Source organism: Pelodiscus sinensis, chromosome 18 (assembly GCF_049634645.1).
Source record: "Pelodiscus sinensis isolate JC-2024 chromosome 18, ASM4963464v1, whole genome shotgun sequence".
Lineage (NCBI taxonomy): Eukaryota > Metazoa > Chordata > Testudines > Trionychidae > Pelodiscus > Pelodiscus sinensis.
The window spans coordinates 2,058,480-2,084,398 of NC_134728.1; the positions used below are offsets into that span (position 1 = coordinate 2,058,480).

Sequence of the window (25,919 nt, forward strand, 5' to 3'; positions counted from 1 at the left end):
GATGCAGGCAGCGACCATAACCTTGGTATCATTAAACAAGTTCAAGAGGATGAAAAGGGTAGAAGACTGTACATACACTATTAAAAGAGCAATTCATTTGAGTTTGCTGAAACCAGTCTTCTTTCAGTTCATTCTAGTAGTCAACTGAAGAAAATCAAGACAGATGCTCTGCAGGAAGACATCAGAGTGTACTATTTAGAAACTGCAATGTGAATCCTAACAGCAACAACATCTAAAAAGGAAAAATGGATTAGCAATATGACTGGGGCAACAATGGAAAAACAGCATAAACAAAAACTCTTGCTTGTTATTAAGACAGATAAGCATGGGGATGAAGACAGAGCTCCAGCCAGAGAGGTAAAAAGGGTTGCTAGAGGAGATACAAAACATATCAAAAGAGTGACCTAACATCCTTGTATAAGGATCAAATATCAAAAGAACCATTAGCAGTACTGGAAGTCCTATTAAAGATGCAAATGGACAGATTGTGTGTGGAAAAACAGAGGAAAAGTTGGGCAAAACAATTTCAGGCTGTTTTAAACTGACCAAGCCCAAGCAAATTACTAGACATTCGTGTCAGGCCTACCCCGAGTTAGGTATCAATTTAGGAGATATTACAGTGGATGTTAGAAAAGCCACCTGTAACCTTAACAAGGGGAGAGAATATTGCTACCGAAAAGACACAAAGCAAGTGCTGAAAAAACAGCTTGCAGACTTTCTTGGGTTTTTTAATAAAATAGAAGAAAATTAATCCAATGAAAGAAAGTCCTTAAGTAAAACTGTCAAAAAGAGGTGATGTTACCAACTACCACAGCTGAAGAGGAATCATTACTCAGTGCCTGGAGCATATCAATAATAATAAATAATGCAGTGTGGAGCATATCAATAAGCAGATACATCTCCAACTTAGCCTGCTTGTTCCTCTTTCATTGGGATCGTATTGTTGTTCTCAGAACAAAGTATGGCAGGGTGAACACCATGTGATACATTTTATTGTCAGAAGCCTTCTGACAGTGCACACCGAAACAGTCTTTGCAAAATTATGGTATGCTATGGAATAACAATAACAATAATTTGAGTCATTATGTTCATAATTGAACGTGCAGCCAGAGATGGTGGCAACAGCCAATAGCTTTTAGCAACACCTGGAGTAAGATACGGATGTATTATGTCCTCACTACTGTTTGCATTCATCATTTGCTATACCATGAGGAAAGTAACTGCAGAAGGCAACTGAGGAATTTTATGGACAAATGATCAATCTCAATCGATGACTTTGTTCTGCTAAGTTCAACACATAATTTAAAGTAAGAAAACACCCAGGTTTTGGCAAGCACATCAAGACAAGAATGTTCATTAACAGGAAGACAAAATATAGGAGTACTAATGTCACCCAAGCATCCATCAAAATAAAAATCACTTTACCTTCATAGGACAGACATGGTAACACCATGGTACATGTCAAGAAATGATTATAAGCAGAAAACAACTGTCATAAGATTGGAGATTTGGAAAAATGGGCAAGATTGACACTGACAAAAATATGAATACTAAACACCAGCATCATATCTGTTCTTTTATAGAACAGTCATGGAAAATTGATGTTTAAGAAAATTGATTCGATTATTTCATTCCAAAGTCAAAGCTTGAGAAAGCTCAGAGTTTATTGGAGTTTCTGCAACAGAAGAAGTTCTATGGAAAGCAAAGCAACCCTAAGCATCAAATATGGTAAGAGGACTAAGATCAAACTTAGGATACATTAAGAATATCAGAAATGTGGCTTCCACAGCAAGTAAAGTCCACATGGTCAGTACCTGGAAAAAGAGAGAGGGTGATCCAAAGAAACTTTATGCAGAACAGAGAAAGAAGCCAAATCCATCAATTGACACTCCAAAGGGCTCCTGTCTACACTGCAAACTAGGATGAAAATAAGCAAACATGACCACCAATGAGACTGTACAGAAACAGATGTCACTAGTAATTGTACTAAAATCTCAACTGAGACACAGTTATAGCATAGCTGGAATTTTCTACTGCTAGTTTGCTTTAATCTTTTCCTCCCTTCTCATTTCCTCCCCCCCTACATTTCAGGCCCCATTTCAGCACCTCATCCACTAACACCACTTTACACACAGGGAGTTCCTGCAGGTTCAGTGGGTATTGGTACAATTTCTGGCACAACGAGGTCCTGATCCTCACTGGAGCCTCTTGGAGTTAAAGAAACTCTGAGATTGCATCAATTGCTATTTAAATACAGCTGCCTCTGGGTTGTAATGTGGTAACTCTTGAGCAGCACCCCCGTATCTTAGGTCAGGAATTATACTCAGATCACCAGAAGCTCAACATTTGCTTTGTCAGACAAAGATCCTTCTTCAGTTAACTACATCTCCTCCTCCATCATCACACTACTTGTGTTCCTGAAATTTCTTTCCATGGGTTAAGAGGAAGGGCTCTTCACACCTCTAATTCCACAATTTGAGAGTCAGTGACTTAATCCATCTGAAACTGCAGAGCGGTCTGGGTGCAGAAGCTACATTATTCAAATTAGCCCCACTTTCCTCCACAAAAGCTAATACTTACGAAGACCAACAAGGTTTTCAGTGACCACAAACGACCAGAACTTTTGTTTTCATCCTTCATCCAAGTGACAGTGGTGCCAACAATAGTTCGTCCATAATCGCCACAGAGACCGACTCAGAGGAAAGAATGCATCTGCCAAATCAACACCACTTCTTGCAGCACCTAGATGCTCTTTGGAGGCCCCATCCAAGTTCTGACATGCCAGGACCTGCTTGCTTGTGTGCACTCGGTATGGGTACAGAAGATAAAGTGCTGTCTGAGCTGGGCACACGTTTCTGCCACATCAGAATGGATACATCAACATTCTATCTTTATTTCCTTTTCTGGAAGACACCAGTTTAATTTGTGCAACATCAAAGCAATTAAGTGCGCATGTGTAACTAGCTGCAGGTTACTGTACTGCTCACTCTGCGGGGATGTTTTTGTTTCAATGTTTTTATTAAAAAAAATTAAAGACCTCCATGGCACAACTTCTTCCCAGCATGGTTAGGTTTAGTTATAACAATTACAATACAATTACAACCAATAAATCAAGAGAAAAGAAAGTCTAACTTCAACAAAAATGGGCCACTTCAAACAAGATTAAAAAAACCTTTAAAAAAGACCTTGAAGTTAGTTGCCAACAGGACTAATATCTTGGCATTTGATTTCCCGCCATCTAACACAATGCAGAGACACAAGTGGTGCGGAGAAACAAGTGTTCCAATACAAGGTATACAGATGAGGTAATTTACAACACAGGAGTTGTTACAATCTGTAAACCCTTGCCCACCCCTCATGGCTTGGACACACTATACCCAGTCTGTTTAGCTGCATGCTTGTGCAGTGAATCTGACATAGCATTTGATATAAAGAGCTTGTGTCACCTCCAGAACGGCGTCCTTCCATTCTCATCTCGTTTTCTTGCTTTCCTTAGCAAGGCTTGATGGGTACAAGGACTATGAGCTGTTTGTGGTTTCCTTGTACAAGTATGCGCGCTCAGCTAGGAAAGAGGCAAGTATTTTGATTTACAGTCCTCCCTCATTTACAAAAAATAAATCGGTTAAGTGTCCTGTGTAGCTCCCAACCTAGTGCAAACAAACCACAAGTTGCATCTCTGCCATACTTGGTGCTTTTAGCTACTGCACATCAAGGAAACAGTCAACATGGTCCGATTTTCACATCGTTCTAGGATAGAAAAAAGATTAAGTACAATACATTTCCACTGGATGACATCATGGAGAAGAAAGTTACCCTGGGGTGCATTAAAAATACATCTCCCATGTAGGTGATCTTAATGGGAAGGGGGTTATGGGTTCCATGCTGGCCACTTTCTCTGAATTTAATCACTGCCTTATGCTGCAGAATTAACTGACTCAATAAAGAAACAATAGTTGAACCCCCCCCGGCCAAAAAAAAATTAAAGTGGTAGACGCTCAGAAATCAAGCAGGCATGAAATGCCAAGGCTTCAGGACTTGTTGCAAGAACTAGAAGAGCACTCAATGCCCAGAACCAGCAGCTGCTGCAGTGGCATTAAAAGGAGGATCCAGACATGATGGGTGCCATTGTGCTTAAAGTCTCTCCAGTGGAGCCCCTGACAAGCTTAAGTGGTTTCGTTTCAGTGAACAGCAACGCACAAAACGTTGGGAATTGTTTCCCTGCCACAAATCCCAGCGTGGCCGTGAAACAAAAGGAGTTCTATGGCAAAAGATCCTTATCTCAGGAGATACTTTGGCTTGTGATGCTTCTATAAGGCTTCTCTGCACTGCTCACTACAACTGATCATACAAAGGTGCATATGAAGGTGCAGGCCACGCCTGTGTAAAAGTGTGCAACACCAACCCAGTGAGACCTCTACACAGGGAACTTAAATCTAACCTTGATAAATAAAACCAAATGTTTATTTACACCAAAGAATTCCAACACTGGATCTTTCACATATGAAGGACAAAGTATATATACACAGCAAAGGATAGCAAGGCTGTAACAAGGGTGCTTTGTCATCAATAGTAATATCTGTCCACAATTACAGGTCTACCATTTCAGTTTAAATTAGTCTACTCACTCCTTCCTCTCAGTGCATATTTACAAGACTGTGAGGTAACCAGTATTCTCACCACATGGCACATGAGGGTAGGGGTGGTGGGTGATGACTTGATACGTGACTTGGCGCAGTCTGATTTTCCAGCTCTTTAAATAGCCACCAGTTTGAATTCTCTATAAACAATTTTTTTAAAAAACAATATACTCAGTAACAAATTAATTCCAGAATTCCAAGCCAAGGGATTGGCCAGAAGAACCTTATGTGGAGAAAGGTATTGATTAGAGTACAGCTTACCCTACTGGAGCACCTTCAACAGGAGATGGTGAGAACTTCAACTGGTTTGGTAACTTTATGCTTTAAGACTAAAATTACATGCAAGGACAAGAGTTGGCGCTCTGGTTAGCTCCTGGGGAGACATGATTCATACAGGACAGAATTGGGTTTTAGGCCTTATCTGCACTTATTTCTTGTAAGCTTTTACCATCTCTACACACTGAAGTTGTCTCCTCAATATACCCCAGTTGAGTCATATGCAGAATATGGTGTTAAAGTGACTGGTACTTTAAGAATCCCCCTTCCACTGCCTTGTGCAGACTTGGTCTGGTAGACGGCAGAGGAAAAGCACAAGACCCTCCCTCCCCCTCAGGTGTGGGCTGGTGGAGGAGTAATGGTGGGACTATGAAGAGAAGAGATTTCCAGCAGGATACAACGGCCTGGAAATGTAGTTGGTTCATCTTTGTTCTCAAGTGATGAGGCGTTTGGGAAAAAAATTGTCCGAGAAATATTCCATCTGCAGTATTTTCAGGGATTCCCCTGAGTTACGAAAAGTTCAAGTAAAAAAAAAAAAAAAAAAAAAAAATCAGCCTATAATAATTTTTTTATATAATGACTGAACTACTATAAATCCACAAGCAACTGTTCAGACACGGTGCCTCCAACGTGTTCCATTCCCTCCCTTCCCCCGCCAGGTGCAAGCTGCATCCTGGGGGAGAGATAGAGGGGGAACCTCTTCCCCACCTGACTCAACTCAGGCATTTGGAGACAAAACCCATCATTACTGCTGAGCTCCTGCAGCAGCTGGAACCGGCATCCCCAGGGTATTGGTGGCAGAAATCACTGGTGAGCCTGCTAGAGGTCCAAGGGGCGAAGGTGTTGGCACTGAGGAGATCCCTGCAAGAAGACAGGTCAGTATGAATTAGAGGACGTGGCACATCAGACCCAAGGCAACCCAATATGCTTCTAAAGGCCAGCTACCCTGGGAGGATAACAAAATGCCCCTCGTTCTCCAGAACGATTTGAAAAGAGCTTTCGTTGGTCTCGACACAATCCCCATTGGGCTCCAGGGGTAGGAAGGAGCACCCATGCTTGTACACTTGTCTCCTGGCTGACACCTGACTCTGGATAAGCATTATCCTCCCCCCTCCACACCTTTCAAACCTGCCCTCAAGATGTTCAACAATAGAGGCCTTCCCTGCAGAACAAGCAGGGACCATAACAGATTAAGGCAGAGAAATCCTACCCATCCTTCCCTCCAGTTTCATCCCCCACTCCTTTGGAACCCTCCCCCTGTCACTGAAGGCCAGGAGCATTGCCTGCAGAATTCACTACTCTCCACCGCTTCCCTCACCTCACGGCTGGCTGCCGCACAGGACTTTTTACAGCATTCACAAGAAGGAACTGACCTGACATCATACTTGCGCTGCTGACAGGAGTGCTGCCACCGGGCATGCTGGACGAGCCCATACGAGCCTGGTCCTTCACAATAGGGTCTAAGAACAACGGACGAGAGGTTAGGTTCTGTTCTGCCAGACCACATCCCAGAAGCACAAGCCCTGCAAAACGTATTTGCACCACGAACCACTGTATAAGCATGCACTGAGTATTCTTGTATGGAATGTCAGATTCTGCCCTCTGGTACTCAGAAGCAAATCCCACCGACTTCAGTAAGAGGCGTATAGGTGCACGAGGGTTGCATTTCATCCCTGAAACTACATTCATGCAGCACTTTGTTTCCGTGGGTGTGTGCTTGCGGCAGCGGAGGGAAATACATCCACAGCTCGTATGGCAAGGAACGACTGAGGCCACGTCGTCACTTCCCAGAAGATTGACGCTGCGGCAATCGATCTTCTGGAGTTCAATTTAGCGGGGTCTCGTAAAGACCCACTAAATAGAACGCTCGTCGATGCCGGAACTCCTACTTCTCATGGGAAGTACGGGAAGTCAACCGGAGCATTTTTTTCCCCATCGACTTCCCACTGAGGGACAGCACTGAAGCTTAGCTTAAAGTATGTCGACTCCAGCTATGTTTTTAACTTAACTGGAATTGCGTACCGTCAGCCCTCCTCTGGCTGTAGTGTGAACCTGGCCTAAGTGACTTGACTTGTAATGAATCTGATCTTTGGAAGTGAGTTTAGTGGGCCAGAGAGCAAGACTGATCCCAAATTAACTGGTAATTTCTAAACACAACCGTAAGTTGTTCAGTGTATTGAAGGTCTAACACGATACAATCATGTCAGGTGACACTTGCTTTTTAGGTCTTTATCTTTCATAAAATGTCTGTTTTGTCAGCTGCCCCTTTTCTTCCCAGCTGCAGACAGACAATACCACACCCATGGCTGATAAGAGACCCAGAGCCCTATTTCTGCAGCAGCAGCACAAATAACCATAAATGTTGTCCTAGTTGTAAAGTTAGAGCTGAGCCATTTTGGAAACCATTTTCTGCATGTATTTGTTCATAGTTGGAATAAAATTCTCTTCAACTTTTTTTTCTAGGAGTCTTTTTGCATTTGCTGTTCATGAAAGTTCTAGCCCTCAAGCATTACAATTGTTAATACCCATGGAAATCAATTTTTTAACATTTGCCAAAAGCAAACTAAGTTGTACATTAAACTGCACAATTTTCATTGTAGACTGGTGTGGATTAATTGTATGAGTCAATCAAGGAGCAAAAAAACAATGTGATCAGTGTTTACTAAGCAAATAATCAGATTTCATATTGCTACAACTGTTCACGAAAAATCTGCAGACCAAGAATGATTTGTGGAAATCGCAAGTAAGTTTGAACAAATGCCTTCGAGAATTTTGCCACACGCTTAAACAAAATAAAGGCAAAAGCTGAACAGGCTATTCATTCAAGTTAAACATTAAACAGTAGAATGGGATGAGGTATTATTCACCTGGATTGATTAAAACATGGGAGACAGATGAGAAGTCAGCCATCTGTGGTGTAGTTATTACAAGGCTATCACCAAAGCAGCACCACACAGAGTCTTCATTATCAAGGCAACAGTTTCACTGTCTTGACTGTGCCATATACCAGTTTCTCTCAACCAGTGGGACGAGTACCCTCAGGGGTACTTGAGAGAAGTTTGGGGGGGGGGGGGGGTGCGTCAACACAACTGAAATTTGGAGAAAACTGAATTTCTGTTTTAAGTTGTATAGCGCTTTATTATTTTTGTACTTTTTACACCCAAACATTTCATCGCCCACCCAGCTACGATTAAGTTGTTTAAACACATGTGTTGCAATGGTAAAAAAAAAATGTGCGTGTCTGAAAACTGTAGGTACTGGGGGTACTTATACTTTTTTTTTTTTTAAGGGGTACTTTATCACAAGGTTGAGAAACACGGCCATAAACCACAACTCATTCTTCCTCCTGGGAGTGCCTTCCTTTCCCAGCAAGATAAGCCCAGGCTGGCATAGGTGGTGATGGACTACTACTCCATCGACCGCCGTCAGAGTTACACAGTCTCTTTGCTCCTATGCAAGCATCTGAAGAGACAAGGCTCAGTTTCCCATCTCCATCATCACTAACCACGAGAGTCAGCAGCACTTACAGAAGTAGGGGTGTTCCATGGCTTCTCTTGCTGTGAGTCGTGACTGGTGATCATACCGCAGCAATTTATCTAAGAAATCCAGAGCTTCTGGGCTCACCAAGTGCTGGTTCTCACTGTGAACAAAGCGCTCCCATCGCTTACGGGAGTGCCTGCAGAGGGAGGAAAGCCAAATGAAAGGAGGCTGTAACATCACTGCTGAATATGGCTTCTCCTCTTTTTTAAACAGGGCCTGCTGGTCAGATGTACCTCAAGAGGTACAGTCACTAATCAATGTAGCACCAAGTCAAATCAAAACTGTACAGTAGAGTATAAAGTTGAAGTGCACCCTGCCACCTCTGGATGGCGCAGTAGTCATCATGGCCTCTTAAGAGCGCACTGGTCCAGGCTGTGAAAACAATGCCCACACTTTAAACCCACACTTTCTCTCCTTACTCCCCCTCCCGTCTCTCCTGCCCTGCCTAGTTTGGTGGGTGTCACCACCCAACATGGTCACTGTACTAAAAAATCCATCCCGGCCTAGGCAGCGATGGATTTGCTATTGCCAAAGCCAATGGCTACCTCATGCAATTCCCTTGAAGAGTGGTAGCATTCGCCTAGTCACTAACTCCACCTGTACATTTATTGCCTCCCAGAATCTGCCAACATCTGGCCTCGGCCACATCTGCCAACACAAGATCCTTTTCAAGGGATCTGCATGGCTCAAATAGACTGGTATCACATATGAACTGGGTTACCTTTAAGAGCCCTAGAGCGGCTTTCTTCCCTAGTCAGTGGCCTGCATCTAAACAAAGCACACCTGCCACAGCATTAGTCTACCTGCTCCAAGATTTTGGCTTACCTGCCCAAGATGTCATTGAAGCGTGGATCCAGCTCAATGTTGTATTTGTCGATGTAGTCATATAGATCTTCTGTCCCCAGCACCTTGGCTATCCTCACCAACTGGTATCCAACAACAACAAAAAAGCCAGCATGAAGGGGACGGAGGATGACAAACAAGCATGAAAGTAACACAGCCTATGCCCTTACGAGCACCGAAGTGCTATTCCAGAACGCTGAGTCCATGTTCAAAGGTGGTCTTTTGTGGCTTCTACTCCCCAGACTGCATAGAGCCGGTCACAAACGCTGCAACCATTTCCATACCAATTTCCCGTTCTTCTTGTCAGTCATGGCAGACTATTAGAGGAGAGCGTGCAATATTCTAATCCAATTTGCAGAGGAAAATTCCCAAAATAGCAACTGTGTAGGAAGGCAAGAATAAAACTGGAGAAAAAAAAGCAGAAGCCCCGAATGAGCAACTGCAGGGCAATGAACTCTTTGAAAGGGCTTTGCAACGAAGGTCTGAACAAGGCAGCCGACGTTCTGTAACTTCAGATATTGGTTTAGGCACCGAAATCCAGGGGAGCGGCAAGTGAATCGGGCTTAATTTTAGACGTGTCCCATTTGAAAGTTTTGGCCCAGGGTCTTAGAACATATATAATTCTGGTACCAAGTACTCAACGGGATAAATAAGGAAGTTAGTGTGAAGTCAGTAGCTTTCCATACGTCCATGCCATTTTTCTGAAACAACTATCTACTAGGCTAAATACAACCAGTGCTCTTGATGAGGACAAATACTTCAGACACTCCTGCTGAGACAGGGCTCAACTGATGTACATCCCCTTCTAGCCAAACGCTTCTATTTAACATGCAGATAAATGTTACACATTGACGAGCGGCCAAACAGTGTCAGATGAAGAAAACTAGTGATGATACATGCTAATTCTTCAGCCTCTTTGTAGCAGCTGGAAATGCAACCCCGAGACCGGATCCCTATAGGGATTGCACCTGCCAAACTCACCTGATCATAATTGTCGTGGCCATGGAAAAATGGCTCCTTTCGGAAGATCATACTGGCCAACATGCAACCCAAGCTCCACATATCCAGACTATAGTCATACATCTGGAAAAAGCAAAGACAAGTCACTCCTTCAGGCAAGCTAACTTCCTAAGTGACTCCAATGCTAGTGAGAGCATTGTCCATATACTAGATCGGCCAGATGATGTTAGGAGTAAAGAATGAAACATGTTCATACCACGCAAGCCTAGAAAACATTGTCTGGCTTAGACTGGACTTGTGGCATTTAAAAGAACAGTGGCAGATACCCTCTCTCGTTCTGTCTCAATGGAACTGGAGCTCTCCCACAGCTCAGTTCACTCACTGGAAGCAGATACTAGGGACCTGATCAACTGGCAGTGCATTTGGGTTGCCAGAAACGCCATGTAGGGCAAGCAAGACTAGAAACCTCCCCTCTAGGAAAAAGTGGCCGGTGAATAAATTGGCTTGGCCCTGAAGCAGAACAGAATCCGGGAGTGCTGGGCCAGTAAAACCTTTCCGTCCCCAGCACTCAGTCTGTAACCCTCCACAATGGAAACAGCCTGTAGGTAAAATGAACTACAGCAATAACCTAGCTAAGACTTTTAATGGCCTCGCTTAGCAATGTATGCCATACATTCGGTTACCCTGCGTGTAAACATGAATCCAGTTCAATTCTTTGTATGCTCTTCCTTAGTACAAGGCTGGTCCCCTTATCTTCCCTTGCTGCTGAAATCAGGGAAGCAAGCCTACACGTTTTTTGGCTTTTCTCTAGAGCCTCTTAGATACATTCGCCTCTCCAGTCCACTGGTGCCAAGTACCCTTTTCCCCCCCCTGCCTTGGTTCTTGAATTCTGACAAGTCTTCAGATGTCCTAATTCCTTAGTCTCCTACTTTTTATAAGCCAGGCATGTCCAAAGTCCGGCCCGCGGGCCAATTGCGGCCCGTGTTCCGATTTAATATGGCCCCCGCTTCCTCCCCCTCTCCTGGCTCCCCGGCGCTCTTTTGAACTGGCGTGCTCAGCGCGCCGCTTCTGGCCGCGCTGCCGCCGCCCATGGCCTCCGCGGTCCTAGAGCCTGCCCTGTAGGGCACGTCCGCAGCCCCGCTCCCCCGCTCGGCTGCGGGTTCGCCCTGCCCCCGGGCCAGCGTGAGGCCGGCGTGCCCTGCGCTCTCCGCCCGCCTCCAACCCCACGGGCCCTCCGCCTTGGGGCTGAGAGTGCGGGGACGGCCCTCACGCATGTTCATTTCTTCAAATCTGGCCCTCTTTGAAAAAAGTTTGGACACCCCTGTTATAAGCCAAAGCAAAGCAACTTGGGTCTGAACCTCACTTGATTCTTACCTGATAATCTACAAGGAGTTCAGGCCCTTTGAAGTATCGGGAAGCCACTCTGACATTGTACTCCTGGCCAGGATGATAGAACTCAGCCAAACCCCAGTCTATTAGCCTCAGCTAGAAATGCAAGAGGAAAAGGTGAAAAGGCCTAATCAGGGCCTTGGCTCTCTAATGCTTTTACACAGTGTGTCTCGGAAAATTGCAATTTGGGAACGTTTTAGACACACATTGGGTCAGCTAGCAGTGAGATCACAAGCACGTGTGTTGATTCTTGATAGAGGATTAGTCTCCACACTGCTCTATCGTTGTGCAGGAAATCTCCCACACGCTTGAGACTATTTGAGCAAGCCGGAGCCCTGCATTTCAGGTCCAAGATCTAACATGGTAGGAAGGAAACATTTCTTAGCACAAGCTGCTTCTGTCTGGGTTAAGAGAGCAGGGGCATCTCGTAGAAGAGTAGTTTATGAGGGACAAAGGAACCACGTTATAATCATTAGCACAGCTAGACTTGCAAGTAAAAGCAGTGGCCATATTTCCAACCACACAGAGGAATCAATCCTGAACGTATGTACACGTAATCACCCTTAGCTATACACATTAGGGATGTTAAATGGCGTTTAATCAGCTAATTGACTAGTTGATAAGGAGTGGAGGGGGACTGCAAAGTTGCAGAAGGGTTAGCTCCAGGCCCTGCTGCAGCTTTGCCTTTTAAACGTATTAAGAGCCGTTAGGGGATGACAGCGGGTGTGAGCCAGGAATCAGCTGTCCCAGCTTGCACCTGGTCTTCTGCTACGTCTCTGCCTCTCCTGCCTCACTGTGGAGATGGTGCCGGGGAAGGGAGGGGAGAGAGGGGGGGGGACCAGGCTTTTAAGCCAGCTCCTGCTCCCCCCACCCTTGCTGCCTCTCTCTGACAGAAGTGGCGGAGGAGTGGGAGGGGAAGCGACTAGTAGAGTCACTAGTTAACTATTCGATAAGCATATGCTTATTGGATAGTCGACTGGTTGCTTACATCCCTAATACACATTACAGTATGAACATTACAGCAGGGTGAATGGCTGTGAGGAAGAACCATCACGAACTTTATACAGAACTGTAGCTATTTAGTTGAAAGTCTCAGAGGGGTAGCCATGTTAGCCTGTATCTGCACAAACAACAAGGAGTCCTGGGGCACATTAGAGAGTACCAGATCTATAAAGTCATGTGCTTTCATGGGTAGAACCCATTTCATCAGATGAAACTGGAGAAGTGGCTTGATTAGCCTCTTTAACACAATATACATACACCTCTGCCGCTAACTTCCACTCCAGTTCTTCTTCTGTCAGTCTCTAAGGTGCCACAGGACTCCTCGTTGTCTAAAGGCCGTTTACAGATTTCCATTTTGAATTTATTCACATGCTGGAAAAGCTGCCACTTTGAGCCCTGATCTCTTGCAGCACTACAGCACAGCGATGGCTGTAGAACTGAAGGAAAAACTGAAACCCACTCAGCATTCCGCTCCTTACCTTTCTGTGCTCATGGTCAATCATGACATTGTGGGGTTTGACATCTCTGTGCATGATCCCCATGCTATGACAGTAATCCAAAGCCTGTGTACAGCACAGAGGAAAAGACGACGTCATTCAATACAGGTAATCAGCTTTCTTTTGCACCAATGTAGAAATCACAAGGGAACCCCACTATTTTGTGTTGCTTGAGATCTTCCCCTTGACAAAGCTCCCATGCATTGGCATGGAGGAACCTGCAGGAGGGGTTCCACAAATAGGTAACTCCCTACTTCAGACAACAGATTGATGCACCTAATACTTGTCAAGTTAATACTGGATATAGGAATAATGTCTGAGATACAGCTTTCTTCAAACCCAGCGAATGGGGAAGTGTTTTCATACATACTCCAATCTCTTCACATCGGAATCTTGACCATCAACAAAGATCTGTTCAAGTCAGACTCCTACTAAAAAGAAAACCTACAGAGCTTCCTTTTTGATACCTTCTCCCCAGAAATAGGTCCATCAATATGTTTTGGGCAGAGCAATGTTTCTAGCTTTAACTCGGATGCTTCCCAATGTAAGTGAAATTTCAATAATGCCCTAAAAGCAGAGCTATGAGGCACCAAGGATTAAACACGCTTACAAAATGGGAAAGAGGAACTTTATTCCCAATATGCATATGCAAGAGGATTTTGTGCTGTAAACACACTCAGTTCACAGGCTACATCAAGGCAGGAAGCCAGTATATAATAGCTCCCAGTCCAAGATTTCCCCTTTTGCCGCAGGCTGTATGCACACATCTATGATTTAGTATTTCAACTTGTCTCAATGTACCCCACAATTCAAAGGCAGTAGCCCCTCTATCCCCCAGGGCTGGAATTAGGGCTGTAAGAGTGTAACTGTTTCAAAGGTTCAGCTTATCGGTTTCTGTTATAATTACACCCCAACTCCTGGACCCGCTCTCAGAGTCAGCTGTTGCCCTAAGCTGCTAGCTCTGTTTCAGAGCCTGCAGCAGGGGGAGGCAGCCAGCTCCCTGGGAGTGGAGCCAGCAGCTGGGAGCCGGTGAGCATAAGCTAGCTCCCACCGTGCACTGGCTTCCAGCTGCCGGCTCTGTTATTGCCCTGCACCCCGGGCTCTGTAATATAAACCTTATACTGCAGAGCTTGCAATACAACCGGCTCCCCAGGACTGGGGCCAGCAGCCTGCGTGCACCGGGAGCTGGTGTGCACCGACTCCTGGCTCCACTCCAGGGAGCCAGCTGCATGTAACCATGAACACTTTTAACAGTTACATTATTAACCGTTTGTTGGGGTGTGGTGGTTTTTTTTTTTTTTTTTTTTAAACACACTCCTAGTTGGAATATGTGGGTACAAGACAGGCCAGATCCTGTGACCCTGACATCAGCCCTCTCACTTGTGTCATTCAGAGACCTGATCTGTCTCCACCTGCGTTTGTTTTCCATCACTGACTAGTCACGCCAACGACCGCAGGACTGTAGCAAGGGGGAAAGCTCAGATCCACACAAAACTGATACAAATCGATGAACTGGAGAACATCCACTTACCTTCAAAATCTCATACATGTAGAACCTAATATCATAGTCTGTTAATGTCTGGTACAATTGCTGTGGGAGACAGACATGGCTTCAGTTTAAGAACACAGCAGGAGATCACAGTCATGCCAATACAGAATCAAACAACCAGATTCCTGCAGCTTTGTTTCTCCAACTGCATTCACAGCAGTAGCAACACTTCCTCAACCCACCGGCCTTCCGGCACTTCCCCGTTCCTCCCATTACTCAGCTGTACCACACAGCGTGAGTACAGCTCCCTGTCAAGGAGAGCAGTTCTGGTTCCATTTCCTACAGACACCTGCAGCCCGTCAGTGCAGCGTCAGAAAAAGCAACGGCGTGCAGGCTGGCTCTCAGAGGCTGAAGACCTCTGCAGAACTAAGACTATTCCAGGTGGTGTTCACAGAAGAGTGGCTATAGTGGGTAAGAACAACCGTCCCTCTAGCCCACTACCCTGTCTTCCAACTGTGGTCAAACCTAAATGCTTCAGAGGGAATAAACAGTCCATGGCAATTGACTGATCCCTTCTGGATTAGCCAGTCCCAGCTTCTGGCAGTCTGAGGGTTAGGGGCACCTGGAGCATGCTGCATCATTGACCATCCTGGTGCGTAGCCATTAACACAGTGGTCCCCAACATTTTGGGGCTGCCGGATGCAGGGCTGCTCATGCACCGGGTGCCCAGGGGCGGGGCCAGCCCCGATCACTCAGAAGGAGTACAGAAAAGGCCCAGGGGGTGCCATGGTGCCTGCGGGCACCGTGCTGGGGACCACTGCATTAACAAACCTTTCCTTCCATGAACCCTAATTCTTTTTGGAACCCAGTTATCTTTTGCCATTCACAAAGTCCCCTAGCAACAAGTTCCACGGGATGGCAGTCACTGAGTGAAGACGTACTTCCTTTGTTTTAAATCTGCTGCTGCTTCCTTCCGTTGGGTGACCCCTGGTCCTTGTTTTATGTGAAGGAGTAAATAACTCCAAAGGTAGGTCAAAAAGCACGTAACTCCTCCCCACAGAACCATGCATTTTCTCCTTTCAAATCAGGGAAGTAAGCAAGGCAAGAAGTTTTATATTAGGAGTAAAAGCAAACTACTGCTTGGAACCTGAGCTAGAATGCAAATGTGACGCATGTTGGGGAGATACACAAGAAGCATTTAACAGAATGGGACGTGGGCTGAGATTCCTGCGTTCTATTGCATGCTGTACTACTGAGACATGACAAATGGGCAAGTTACAAACCTTTGTCCCAGGATCAGGCATCTTTAATTCCAGGACTATGTGTCAAAAGGAAACAGCCACCGAACTACCTGTCCAAGACCCAGGTACTTGTCCCTCTCCATAAATAAAAATTAAGGGGGGTGGCTTTCAAATGGAAAAGAACACAATTGCAAGCAGATGTCCCAGACTGTACCTTAAAGTCTGTGTTGTTTACATGTTCAAAAACCAAAGCAGGAGTCCGCGACTAGGAAGAAAGGAAGGCGTATTTAGCTATGTTGAATCATTGATAAGCAATCTGTGTATATAGTTATGAGTTAATCTGGTCATTTCCTTTGATCATCATTAAAATCTCTTCTCCCTTGGATAATTTATATACTTCATTTGTTTTCCAAGATTCACAGATTCGGCACAGCTGAAACCATCACTACTCTACTTTGGCCCTGTGTTTGCAGAAAGAATTCACACATTTCTGTTCTGCGTGACCAGCCCCATAGTTTACACCAAAAAGGTAACATTGGCATAGTATGCCTCTCAAGGGTGTGAAAAATCCACCCTCCTGAGAGAGACAGCTATTTCAATCTCACCCCCAGCCAGGGCCATGCCTTGCAGGGTCTGGGACCCCTTCCCCTCTTCCCCCCGCAGGCCCCATCCCACCTCCACCCTTTCCCCCAAGCCCCGCCTCTGCTCCACCTACATCCCACCTCTTCCCACCCTTGCCCTGTCCCATGCACCCTTTTCCCTAAACCCCCCTCCCTGCAAGCCAGGGGATTACAAGAGGGCCTGGGGCAGGGGTCGAGCCCTCCCTGCACTCACTATGGTGGTGGGAGCTGGAGAGACCCAGCAGCCTGTTCCACTCTGCTCTGCCACCCTCCCAATTCACTGTACTTGCTTGGCAGTGGCGGCAGGAAGCCGAGCACCCCGCCCCCAGCCCCCTCTGAAAGAAGCTAAACCGATTAGAAGGCTGATCTGATTAACCAATTTAAAAACAGGAATTAAGAGGGGAAAACATAGTGATGACAGGCCAGCACTGAAGTCCAACCCAGCAATTTCAGCCTCATCCCTAAGCCAGTTATACTCACCACAGGGTCTTTTACTATGTCTGCAAGAGTGATTATATTGGGACCACCTCGCAAGTTCTCCAAGATCTTGATTTCACGCTTGATTTTCTTCTTTTTTACTGGCTGAAATAAAAACCCAAAGCATTGATAAAACAGAACATTCCAGTGAGCAAGATTAATGGATAAACTGGAACTCAGCATCTGTCTCTCAAAAGTGGCTGTCAGAACCCGGAGGTTAAATAGCCAACCTTCCCAGTTTCATTATCTGATTTTGCATGCATTGGAAGGGGGAGGTTTCTCAAATATGTGACAGCACACCACCTCTCCTTCCACTCTCCCTTGATCAATCACCTGGTGAGAACCACAGCTAAAGCCACTTATGACCTGAATAGCAGTATCGAGATTTTTGTATTTTTAATTACCTATATGATCAGACAGATGGAAATGAAAAATAGCACCATGTGATCAGCAAGCTCTGAGTGGAACACGAGCAATACAAGTTTGAGAAACAATGGATTTCGATAGTTCACCAATTAAGGATCTAAGATATCTGTGTTCTGGTGCTAACAATCTTTTATTAGCCAGAGACAACATGCCAGGGTCTTTAGCGGTTAGCAGTTGAGAGCCTACCTCTTGAATTTGCATCCTTAACTAAGCTTTTCTTCTCTACAGAATGTCAGCAATGCTCTGAGGTTAGTCGTCACTAAAGTTTAGAAGTTTCAGCGGGGGAGCCATGTTAGTCTGTAACTGGAAAAACTTAAACAACCAATAGTCCTGCAGCACCTTACAGATTAACACAAATGTAGATGGGATCATGAGCTTTCGTGGGCACAACCCACTTGTTCTTCATCTGAAGAGGTGAGCTGTGCCCACGAAAGCTCGTGATACCATCTACATTTTTTGTTAGTCTCCTAGGTGCTGCAAGACTATTTTGACTAAAATTTAGCTAATCAGTGGCCTTCAGGAGGAACAATTCCAGCCTGACTCTTGTTCTGCTCAGAAGGGGGAACTACCTAAGAGTGCTCACTGCATCTCACAGGGCAAGAATCATCCCTTTGATGTCGGCAGCTCAGCTCTAAAAGTGAAGGTCTGGTGTACCAGCAATGATCTTAAACAAATCCTCGTTCCCTAATTTGGGGGGGGAGAAAGCCATGACAGCACACCGTGACAGGGTAGCACCTTGGAAGGATAGGCACAGAAACAGATGCTGCTTCAAGCAGAGGTCTTCTGTAGACAGATTTGACATAGTAAGTAAGCAGAGGGGTGGCATGGATTGACAGCATCTAGTGCAGAGTTACAGGAAACAAAGGGGTTCCACGTGCCACACAGGGTAAGATTTCCTATAACCGAGTTATTTCAGGAGACTCAGATGTCCTATTCGAAGCTCTGCACTTTATGTTCACCGTACCCCAGGGAGAGATTTCCACCTTCCACCTGGTCCCTTGCTCACCTTGAGGATTTTAACGACTACTTTTTCATTATTTGTGATGTTAATGGCTTCAAATACTTCGCTGTATTTGCCCCGGCCTAATTTCCGAACAAGTTGGTAGTCATCTTGATTTCTGCGAAGAGATACAAGCACAGAGTCCCCCCAAGGAGCTCAATCAGTCCTCTCTCACAAAACGGTCCTCTCCAGACATCAGCTCTCTGCCTTGCCTTCTAGACAAGCTAGATAGAATTGCTGACTGAACTCCTCTTTCTAGAATAAAAGATCAAGGACTAGTTGAGAAATGTCGACCTTTGCCTTTCCACCTCAGTACAAATTCAGTCCTGGTGAGTAACGACCAGAGGAGCAGGTAGCTGCCTACCTGTAACGACCTGGTCTTTGTGTAGTTCCTACACAACAGGAATTCCACCTTCCTACCTGGAGAGGGGTCAAAGATAAAAGGGGCCATGCAGACAACTACCCTCACCCTCAGAAGTGGCCCGTCCTGTTCAGGGATGAAGCGCACTGGGAGAGGAAACCTTTCACTGTCATTGTCTGTTTTGCATCTTTCCTTGGATGGGGGATTTATGTCCTAGGATGTCACAAGAACCACATTCACTTGAGCTGATCAATTTCTCCTTGAACAAGTGACAAAATAGGCCCAGTTCCCGATCATCTCCTTGAATGTGGGGCTGGGGCAATCAAGTATTTCAACTGAGACCATCCCAGATGCATGTGTGTGACCCTTCCAGCACAGACTTGATGTACAGGACTTCCACGCACATCACAAAAATCAAATGTAGACTGTTAACTGCAATTAAAATGACTAAGGGAGACAGCACTAAAACGGATATAAAACCTGTTTCAAATGGACTGAGTGTAGGGCACGGCTTCTGCTCAGAAGATAACATTCTTTTCAGAGGCCAGGCTCAGGGAAGTGCCTACACAGCCCAGATGCTGCTATGTAAAAGCAGCAACGCAGCAATATTAGCTGGAACCAATGCTATCTGAATCTTGGGAGGTTTTCGTTACAAGCTCAATTTAGCACTCCATTCCTTTGAATGAAATATACAAAACTTCTCCAGACTTGGCAGAGAGCTGAGCAATGAGACTGACACAAAGACATCATAAAAAAAAAGTCTTATGCAAGTCTCTTCAATTATCACCCGGTTTACAAAAGTACCTTGACAGCTTTTCAAATTATTCACCCAGGGATAAGATCTTAGTTTTTCTACCAGCACTGAAAGGCAGCTAACTTAAAGGAAAGAGGGGGCTGCTCAAAATGTTTTTATGCTGCTGAGGTTTTAAAATAGTGGCACAAGAAAATGTTTCAGACACTATGCAAGGCACTGTGCTATTTCTAGAGTTGATGGTAACAAAACTTGCAACCTTACCACACACCATTCACACTAGAACACTGGCAAATCAATAGAATAACCTTAAGCACTCTAGGTGCTCGATCGGCTAGCTTCCCATACACCACTTGGACAGATCCATAAGGACAACCCTGCCCAGCACAGTCAATACGAAGTGAAAACACTTACCCCCATTCGACAACATGTGACTCATAGTCCCAGTACTCTCGGGGTCTGTGCGTGTTTACATCAGTGTAAACTCTGGCCCTGCTTGGCACGGGTCCTGACATGTCGGACAGGTTGCTGGGTGGAGTTGTATTAGGTGTTTAAGAGCCTCTGATCTCAAAGCCGGACACAGGGTGAATGTCTGGGTGGGGCCTTTTGATTTTTCCAGCTACAGAAAAAATGAACAAAGGTTAAAATCTCAAGGTAATATTAAAATGTTTAAATGTAATCATTAAAAGCTGTCCAGCAGAACTGGAAACTGGACATAGGTTGTTCCTTGGAGCATTTTCCTGCTCACGGGGCCCGAGGAAGTGGGAAGTAACACTAGCTTATCAGTTTTGGCTGACTCAAAATTTCACTTTAAAAAAAGTTTTCTAACTTTCATGCCTGCACATGGAAATTAATGCAGCGTGGTCAGACGACAGACTCACATCAACCATGTTCTGAAAGCAGCACAACATCCAACTCCTTAATCCTCCAGTCGAGAAACAATGCCCAAGTCACAGTGTGTTGAAGAGCCCAATCCACACGACAAGATAACATATATGACTAGAATCCACCATCTATCTGTAATGCAGTGATAAATGATGCTGCATAGTACAGGGGAATGAAGGACAGATTTTCTGGAATAGACTATTTACATCAATATTTTGTATTTAAATATTTTAACCTTTACTTATAATTGTGTCTAAGAATTAGAAATGCATTGGGAGCAAAAATAGTTTGACTTAATTACTTTGCAGTGAAAATATGCATGAAAGAAGAGGATTAGACATGTGGTGTCCAACACACTACCCACATATGGCAGTTTGGCTGATTGAGTGTGGTTAGTTGGCTCTCAAAATTATTTACATTTTCAGAATTATGTGGCTTAGTGGCTACTGCTTCAGAACTGGCTGGACACCACGGGCTTAGACAATTATTTTGACTCCCCCTTGTCCCTATGCTTGCTTTTTATTACTCTCAAGCCCAGGAGTTTCAATCTAATTCCAGACTAATCCCAAAATAATTTCCATCTATTGCTAAAATACCAGGGAAAACCAGTAAAAGTTTAGAAATGCAAGGGTCCTGACTTCCTATCCTGATTTTTCCACATCCAACAAATCCCAAGTCTGTAAAAAGCAAAGAAAGAGTCACAGAACATCAAGACTTACACACGTTTCACTTTTCAAAACAGTTTTAGATCTAAAGTGAGAGCTCCTCAAGGCAGAGATTATGGCTTTTTACCCCTAAAGCATCTAGGACACCGTGGAGACAATGTTAATGAACAAAAATACTGATGCTTAGTGTCTCAGCCAACAATCCTGCAGTAAACCAAATCCTTCCCTACTGCTTCCCAGTGCTTGTCATCTGTAATTTACTTCATCTTACCCACTGAGAAACAGACCCAAATCCAAGCATTTTATTTAGGCTAATGTGCAGGAGCTATGCTTTAATTACTACAGTAAAACTCCAATAGTCCGGCACCCCCAATAGTCTGGCATCAAAATGGCAAGAGCCTAGTGAGTGAGTGTTGGCAAAAAAGGAGTCACAAGGCAAGCAGCTGAACCGAGCAAAAAGGGTAATATATATATATATATATATATATATATATATATATATATAAAAAACCATCTTATAGTACCTCCTGATAGTCCGGCATATCCGATAATCCGGCACCACTTAGGTCCCAAAGATTCCAGATAATTAGAAGTCTACTGTACATGGATCCATTTTGTGGAATGGATAGACTCACCGGCCCTGAGTCACTGCTGTGGCTTCTCCATGACTCTTAAGGAATTAGCTAATAACTAGATAAACTCCTCCATTATGTAGTTAGATACAACTTAATCACCTTCATTAGACCTCCCATAATGTGTCTAAAAAGCCTTACGATACTTGTTTCAGAGCAAGGTCCTTCCATAACTAAGCAGGATAATTTCTACTGACCACAATTCTCTCTGAAAAGGCTGGTGCCAACCAGAAATAACCAGACTTTTTAACATAGTTTTCTTACTTTCTCAGGAAATAAAAGTCTAAGTTTAGTAGATTCAAAATGTGACCAGGCCCTCCAAGGCAACTTAACAGCAACAAAGTTACTGAAGTCAACCCAACACTCCTTTGAACATTATTTCTATTTTGTGCTGTAAAGTTGTCCCAGGTTCCTCTTGTTCTAAAAGAAAGACACTTCTACGCTATTTTCATATTCTTCTGCACAAATGTCCCAACACTGACACCCTCTACACACAAAAATCAGCAATGACACATTAATGTAAGATAAACAGCACAGTAACAACAGTCATTCCTTTGGTCCTCAAGGTCTTGGCATGTACAGGTCGAAAGACCATATTCCAAAAGTAGTTATCAATGGTTTGCTGACAAACTGGGAGGGTGTATCTAATGAGGGCCCATAAAGCTCAGTTCAAGTCAATATTTTTATGAATAACTCAGATAATGAATGGACATTTGCTTATCCAATCTGGATGACACTAATACAAGAGGGGCTGTCATCACTTTGCAAAACAAGATTAGAATTCAAGACAACCCTGACAACTTGGAAAACTTGTTTGAAATCAACAAGGGGAAATTCACTAGAGAGAAGTGCAAAGCACTACACCTCAGAAGAAAGAATCAAAAGTGTAACTACAAAGCATGGTACTAGCTAGATTGTAGTATTGTTGAAGAGGATCAGGGGGAGTCGTAGTGGATCACACATTGAATACAAGTCAGTAATATGGTGCAGCTGTGAAAAAAGCTAATATTCTGGAGTGTATTAACAGGAATGTCATATGCTGGGCACCAGAAGTAATTGTCCCATTCTACTCAGCTCTGGTAAAGCCCCAGCTGGAGAACTGTCCAGTTCTGGGTGCCACACTTTTTTCCTAAAGTTGACAAACTGGAAAGAGTCCAGAGAAGAGCAATAAAAGTGATAAAGTTCAGAAAACCTGACCTATGGAGAAAGGTTAAAAAACTGGGTGGCTGTGTCTACACTGGCATGAATTTCCAGAACTGCTTAAAACGGAATACTATTCAGTTTTCAGTTTTTCCGGAAAAGGAGCGTCTACATTGGCAGGCTGCTTTTCCGGAAAAGCCCTTTTTCCGGAAAAGCGTCTGTGGCCAATGTAGACGTGCTTTTCCGGAAAAGAGCCCCGATCGCCATTTTCGCGATCAGGTCTTTTTTCTGGAAAAGACTACTGGGCTGTCTACACTGGCCCTTTTCCGGAACAGTGTTCCAGAATAAGGACTTATGCCCGAGCGGGAGCAGAATAGTTTTTCCGGAATAGTGGCTGATTTTGTACAGTAGAGCGTCGTTGCTTTTCCGGAAATTCAAGGGCCAGTGTAGACAGCTCGCAGCTTATTCCGGAAAAGCGGCTGATTTTCCGGAATAAGTGGCCCAGTGTAGACACAGCCGGTATGTTTAGTCTTGAGAAAAGACAACTAGGGAAGACCTGAGGAAAGCTTTCAATTATATTATAAATAGGATGGTGATCAAAAAATAACCCCAACTACACATATAATATGATGGGGGCTAATTTAGCTATGACAAATCAGGAAAGAGATCTTGGAGTTCTCTGAAAATGTCCACACAGTGGTCAAAAAGGCAAATAGAATGTTAGGAATTATTAAGAAAGGGACAGAAAATAAGACACAGAATATCTTACTGCCCCTGTATAAAACTATGGTACTCCCACATCTTGACTACTGTGTACAGATCTGGTCTCTTCACCTCAAAAAAGATATTTTGGCCTTGGAAAGGGTTCAGAAAAGGGCAACTAAAATGATCAGGGGTTTGGAACAGGTCCCATATGAAGAGAGGCTAAAGCGACTGGGACTTTTCAGTTTAGAAAAGAGGAGATTGATGGGGGATGTGATAGAGGTCTATAAAATCACGAGTGGTGTGGAGAGGGTGAATAAAGAAAAGTTATTTATTAGTTCCCATAATATAAGGACTAGAGGACACCAAATGAAATTAATGGGTAGCAGGTTTAAAACTAATAAGCGAAAGTTCTTCTTCACACAGCGCATAGTCAACCTGTGGAACTCATTGCCAGAGGAAGCTAGGACTATAACAGAGTTTAAAGAGAAGCTAGATAAATTCATGGATGTTAGGTCCATAAAAGGCTATTAGCCAGGGGGCAGGAATGGTGTCCCTGGCCTCTGTTTGTCAAGCCCAGTTGATAAGAACACAAGATGGCACGAGACAAATAGCTTGATTATTGTCTTCGGTCCACCCCCTCTGGGACACTGTCCACTGTGGGCAGACAGGCTACTGGACTAGATGGACCTTTGGTCTGACCCAGTTCGGCCATTCTTATGTTCTTATCAACTGGGCTCCATGTCCACTGAAGGTAGGACTAGTAGTATCAAGCTCAATCTGCAAGAAGGGAGATTTAGGTAAGAAATTAGGAAAATCTTCCTACATATCAGGATAATTACGGACTGGAATACGTAACAAATGGAGGCTGCGGAAGCCTTGTAATCAGTGAAGGTTTTTAAGAACAGGTTAGATCAGGGGTCTCCAAACTACGGCCCGCGAGGCCCTCTCATCCGGCCCGTGGAGACTGTGACGGGGAAGAAACTCCCCACACTAACAGCCCCTCCCCTGGAGAAGCGCCAAACGGCGCAGCGCCGCGGAGCTGGGGCGGGGAAGAAACTCCCCACACTGACAGCCCCTCCCCCGGAGAAGCGCCGAGCGGCGCAGCGCAGCGGAGCCCAGGGGAAAGCCCACGGGGAGGGGAGCGAGGGCGCACAGCCGCAGGCGCGGCAGGCGAGGAAGGCGGCAGGACCCAGGAGGAGAAGGGGCAGGGACGCCAGGGTGAGCGGCACGCCCCGTGCGTGCCGGCTCAAAAGGGGGAGGGGCCGGAAGGACAGGGGCGGCCGGCACTCACTTTCTTTTGGGCAGGCAGCCAGGAGAGGGAAGCCGGAGGAGCCAGCGGGACGGAGGAGGGACTCTGGACCCGCGCAGCCCTTGCCCTGGGCAGCGAGACTCCCCGGCCGGGGGTGCAGGGGATCGGAGCCGCCAACGGACGGCCACACGCCCTGCGGACCGACGGCCGAGCCCGGGCTCTGCGCGTCCCTCACAGCAAGAGGGGTTGGGACTTGGCGTGGACAATTGCTCCCTATTGGCCAGTGCGTTCTTATCCTATTGGCTAGCTCTCTCATGAGGTCACTAGTGGGCTGGGCTCTATTTTGGCATCCAGGAAACAATTTCACCATTCACACTAATACAGGTGTTCATGTGTAGTGTATCAATGTGTTATTAAATAATAACTGAATAAAATAATATTAAATAAATAATTAAAAACAACATCCATGTTTTGATTGTTTTTTATTTGGACCTCAAGTGTGTAGTCGGCCCCCGAACTGCTGTTTGATAGTTAATGCGGCCCTCGGGCAGAAAAGTTTGGAGACCCCTGGGTTAGACAAACACCTGTCAGGGACAGTCTGGGTATAGTTTGTCCAGCCTCAGCACAGGAAGCTGGACTATATAACCTCTTGAAATCCTTTCTGGCCCTACGTTTCTATGGTTCTAGCAACTAGCTATGCACAGCACTCTGAAGTACACTAAATATGGGTTGTGCCAAACAACCAGAGGGGCAACTCATGGAGCTGTAGATCCTCTACTGAGAGCACAGCATCTTCAGCCTTTAATAGATGACACGCCAACTGCAGGAAGCAATTTACTGGCTCAATCGTAAGCACAAAGGGAGAGGCAATTTCTTACGTGACCTAAATCTAAGACTCTTGGACTTTGTAGAATGTAACCAGCACAGAATCATAGGACTAGAAGGGACCTGCTCAGATGTCTCCTCAGTCAGCTCCTAGACTATTCTAGGATGCATTTCATTAGGCTCTGGTGACTTGAAGACATCTAACCTGTCTCAGTAATTTTTAGCTTGTTTTTGCCCTATTTTAGCTTCGGTTCCTACCCCATTTTCACTGGCATTCACATCTTGAGCTACACCCAAGAAAAAACATCT

The 25,919-nt window shown here is 44.9% G+C and overlaps 1 protein-coding gene across 2 annotated transcripts in view; it reads right to left on the reverse strand.

Moving 5' to 3' along the window:
• Positions 1-4,439: 4,439 nt before the first annotated feature.
• Positions 4,440-25,919, reverse strand: part of CSNK2A1 (casein kinase 2 alpha 1) — a 38,745-nt gene continuing 17,265 nt past the window's right edge. For both annotated transcript variants that reach the window (XM_075900887.1, XM_075900888.1), the window contains 12 exons: positions 19,924-20,128; positions 18,404-18,515; positions 16,975-17,076; positions 16,089-16,139; positions 14,676-14,735; positions 13,127-13,210; positions 11,631-11,741; positions 10,278-10,379; positions 9,279-9,379; positions 8,441-8,589; positions 6,287-6,373; positions 4,440-5,774 (listed from right to left, as the gene is read on the reverse strand). In XM_075900887.1, the coding sequence (XP_075757002.1) occupies positions 5,659-5,774; positions 6,287-6,373; positions 8,441-8,589; positions 9,279-9,379; positions 10,278-10,379; positions 11,631-11,741; positions 13,127-13,210; positions 14,676-14,735; positions 16,089-16,139; positions 16,975-17,076; positions 18,404-18,515; positions 19,924-20,024 (1,176 nt within the window). In that variant the 5' untranslated portion in view covers positions 20,025-20,128 and the 3' untranslated portion in view covers positions 4,440-5,658. The remainder of the gene's footprint in view (positions 5,775-6,286; positions 6,374-8,440; positions 8,590-9,278; positions 9,380-10,277; positions 10,380-11,630; positions 11,742-13,126; positions 13,211-14,675; positions 14,736-16,088; positions 16,140-16,974; positions 17,077-18,403; positions 18,516-19,923; positions 20,129-25,919) is intronic.